The 4,190-nt window shown below is 45.5% G+C and overlaps 1 protein-coding gene across 1 annotated transcript; it reads right to left on the bottom strand.

The window, feature by feature from the left end:
- Positions 1-2,639: 2,639 nt before the first annotated feature.
- Positions 2,640-3,820, bottom strand: EsH8_IV_000004 (uncharacterized protein; the record flags this gene model as incomplete). Its single annotated transcript, XM_083264894.1, has 2 exons — positions 2,640-3,269; positions 3,341-3,820. The coding sequence occupies 2 exons, from the start codon at positions 3,818-3,820 to the stop codon at positions 2,640-2,642; spliced, it is 1,110 nt and encodes a 369-aa protein (XP_083123789.1).
- Between the last annotated feature and the right edge of the window lie 370 nt (positions 3,821-4,190).

The following is a 4,190-nucleotide window of genomic DNA, read 5'->3' as shown; positions in this document are numbered from 1 at the left end:
GAACCTGTGCTGACATGGACATAGTTTCTCGTCTCAAATGCCTTAACATATCAAGTCGCTTTCGCCATCGTCAAAGCGACATTCCTCTTGCAATACCGCCGAGCATTTGCACTCCCTAATATACAACTATTCTGCGACACTTTCCTGGGAATTTTGGTTATCATCACATCTGCGATGCTCATTTCGGGTGGACTTATATTTAGGAACCTCCTGGACCCGAAAACCGTCCCAAATCCTGGGGAAAAGAAAATCGTGATTTTTTTCTACGTCAACGCTGCCGCACTTCTCCTTACTGATATAATCGTCTTCATATTGCCTATAGCTCTTGTGGGACAATTGCGTCTTGCAAAAATGCAGAAAGTCGGCTTGATTGCTAGCTTTGGAGTTGGCATTTTGTAAGTGACTCCACGTTATGTCAAATAGTTATGATCTCTTTGATGTCGAGGATTCTAAACTTCTCCGTAGTACCAGCGCCATATCGATTCTGAGAATAGTTAGTGTGCAATCAGGTCTTAGTACGAATGACCCAGACTACAGTGGCGTTCCGATGGTTCTCCTGACCATCGCCGAACAGACGTCTGCAATCATCTGCGCGTGTTTACCGCTTATGCGGCCACTGCTGTCGTGTTCCAGTACATCAAAATATGGCAGCCATGGCTCTCGCAGGCATTTATCTAGAGGGGCCGACAATTATGTTGGCCGAATGCATCTGAGGCACAATCTGTCGCCGCAGTTTCCCACAAGTCCTACAGATCCGACAACCCCTGAGATAGCAAGAACAAACGATAATAGAAAGAGCATCAATAGGGACATTAAAGGCTACCATACAAGCCAACAATCTAGAAGTAGCATCAACAGTATAAATCCTTTCACTATACATCTATCTACACCTATAAAGCCATAACTAGAATTATAAAAGTAAGCTACTATTATGTTAGAATATAAAATTAAATAATACTAGGCCTAAAGTCTATATTCTTAAAGTTTATATATACTCCATTTAATCTGTTATATTAATACAGGTAGAAAGGGTTAAGACTTAAAGGTTTTTAAAAAAGTAAATAGAGACTAGAAGGCGTGTTAAAATTTTACAAGTATAAATTCTAATTCCAGCTGTATAGTAATTAATCTTCCTAGCAGCTAAACCAATGTCCTTAAAGGCGTAACGTCAATTTAAAAAAGACCATTTAAAATCGCTGTATCTGTTTTCTATAATCACTAAGGTTTCAGGTCATCCTTTTCCGCTTCGAGAATGTACCAGTTGTCTAGTACGAACTCAACCAAGGCCAGTGCGACATAAGCAGCTCCCCACGCAAGCTTGTTCTCTTGTGTCTCCTGTTATAAGTGGTCTAGAAGGTTATGCCCAGGACCGCTTCCGCTATCTTTAGGGGCCTGTAGGCCTGTAATGTCCCTGTTTCTACCCTCTGGCTTCTCGGCCAGGAGAGGGTAAAACGGTAGAGGATTAATACTTAGAGATATGCCTTTATCTTTTACACAATCAGTCTTCAAAAGTTGTATAGCCATTCCGTAGGGCGGATACCCCTTTCCGTTAAGTTGCAGATCGTTCATGCTGCTTTGATGCAATGCATTGAACATGAGCCTGAATGACACTTTCCAAGGCCCCTAAAACCCAGGCATAATGAGCGGAAGCTGCTTCTACACCAAAGTATAACTGCCCGAGGGCGTTCGGCTTGGTGATAGCTGGGTAAAGCTTGCTGATCGGCATAGACTAAAGTAAGCAAACGCGCCTGCCATATACAGGTCGCAGTACCAGTCGTAGGCGTGATGCTTGACATATTCCCCCTTGATGAGGTGAAAAGTCTTCTTGAAGCTCTTCTTGCTGCCCGGGTCATCTACGTGCAGGTAGGCCAGATCGCGTAGAAGAACATCCTTCAGCTCAGGAGGATATGATGCTCTCAAAGATGCGCTGATGGCTACGAGTTAAGAAGATGGCGAGAACACGGGGCAAGGATGATTTCGGTAGCTTTATCTTCGAGGCTCCTGCCCCACTTGTAGAGGGTACTACGCCTCTTCAATGGTAGTGCAGTAAGGACGTTTGTACAGCGTACCTACGGCTTAGCCGTATGGCTATCGATATCTATTTATAGCAGTAGAATCAGCAGAGCCAGACGGGACCTTTTCGGGGGCTAGATGTACAGTTAGACGGTATAAGCTACGATTGCTGATTGGGAGCATTGAGAAGATTGAGTGTATCGGCAACTGGCTGCGTGAGGGACATATTAGACCGTCAGTTGAGGGCGGGATAGACCTCTCGTGTGATCCACAGGCTATAGAGGGTGACATATAAGAGTGCACAGGTCAAACGGGAGCGATTAAGAAGTCTTTAAGCTACATAGCTACATCGATCGTTTCCTCCTACTTCACTGCAGTAGCCGGGAGTCACGTGAGACAGTACATGAGTATGCATGAATGTTATATAAAAATTTGTTTTGCCATAGTTACAAGTTGAATATAATACGAAAACCAGTATGAATATTCATATAGATAGCTACATATGCAAGGAAGGCTTGTCTGTCCGGCTCGCTTATCGTGCAAGTTATATGAAGAATTTCTTTTGTTGAAAAAGTGTCGTGCTATGCGATGGTTGATGATGAAACGTAACCAAGGCTGTAATCCGCTCAAGATAAAGTTGAGGGGGTGTAATCGTTAACAACTCCAAAGATAAACTCTTCATAGTGAGCTTTGCCCTCATAGGTCTCTTCACCTTTGATCCCGCCCTTGAGAATGCCGTTCGCTCGCTGGTAGGCACCATGTTCATCACGAACAATTAGCTCGGTAGTGACGTCGACTAGAAATTCCTGGCCATCGGGTAAAGTGTAGTTAACAGTAATGCCTTCTGTCTCCAAAAGACCAGTTGTAGGAGGCCAAACAGCTTTGCCACCCTTCTGTCGCACTACAAGATTTTCTGAGCCACAGCTAACCAGTAGGACCTCGCCATTCTTAGCGATGTACGAGTTGCGGCTTTCATTGCCCTCGTAGTCGAGGAGGTTGTACCAGACGATAGAGTAAGGGCCAAGTCGGCCATGGCCCCAGTCCCAGTATTTAGGACCGTCGATAATCGACTGATTACCCCAGTTCTTGTCGTGATATCCAACACCGTCCTTAAAGCTGATCTTGGTATCCTTCACCTTGAGGTCAACCACCGTCCTGGCATCAGGCACGGCGTTGGCCCAGTACAGACCCGGCAGCAGGTTCTGGTTCACACCAACGGCGCTGTTCATATCGCAAGGGTAGTGAGCAGGTGCAGTCTGAGACAGATAGAAATGTCGATGGTCAGCAAGGGAAGGGGAGGAGACGAAAGGTTCTGGAATCGACGTACCGCCTTGAACTTGATCGAGCCAGAGATATCCATGTCTGCAGAATCAAGTTTGATAACATACTCGACATTGTCTATGTTTAGAGAAGAGCCTTTGAAACTACCGATGCCCTTCCAGTTGCCACGTATCCCACCTGGGCCATTGGAGATGGTAACTCCTTCATCAGCCAGGGCTTCGTAGTAGAAGTCGGTGCCGTTGCTATAGACACCCGAGACCTGAACAGACAGCGGGTGGGGGTATTGCTTAAATTCGCCGGAGTTGAAGAAGACAATGTTGAGTGTTTGATTGGTTGCTGCTGAGAAAACATCGAAATACCAGAAGTCTGCAGTACCGAGAGCAGCCGGAGTTTGCATCTTGAAGCCATCCAGATTTCCATCGACAGAGAGATGCTCGACCGTTACCGTGCCGTTGTTGTACTGGGCAGGAAGATTGAGGTATCGAGTAGCGGATTTGCCCGGCGCAGTAAAGGCGCAGCCGCTCATTGCCAGGAGAGTGGCGTACTTTAGAGCAACCATGGTGAAATAGAACAATCAGAAAAATGAATGTGGAGCAAGTAATGTTTTAATTCGAGATTGAGATTGAAAATAAAAGAATGTGGTCAACTAAGGAGCCAGAACTTGAGATTAAAAGTAAACGCAGTAGATATCTATAGCTATATAAAGGGAAATGTGTACGGAGCACCTACTTGATGCGCTCAAGTAGAATAATTCCGTTTGCAGACTGAACACGCGGATCACGTATTGAGTCTTACCGCGTATAGATACGTCACCTTCGCTCGCCCACCAGTACTGCCGATCGGAAATTTTCAGAACACCAAGTGTAAATTGCAGGAGCCACCGACCGCAGGCTTCC

The sequence above is a fragment of the Colletotrichum jinshuiense genome, chromosome 4 (assembly GCF_051148585.1).
Source record: "Colletotrichum jinshuiense chromosome 4, complete sequence".
NCBI lineage: Eukaryota > Fungi > Ascomycota > Sordariomycetes > Glomerellales > Glomerellaceae > Colletotrichum > Colletotrichum jinshuiense.
This window is presented reverse-complemented; position numbering and strand designations above follow the sequence as displayed.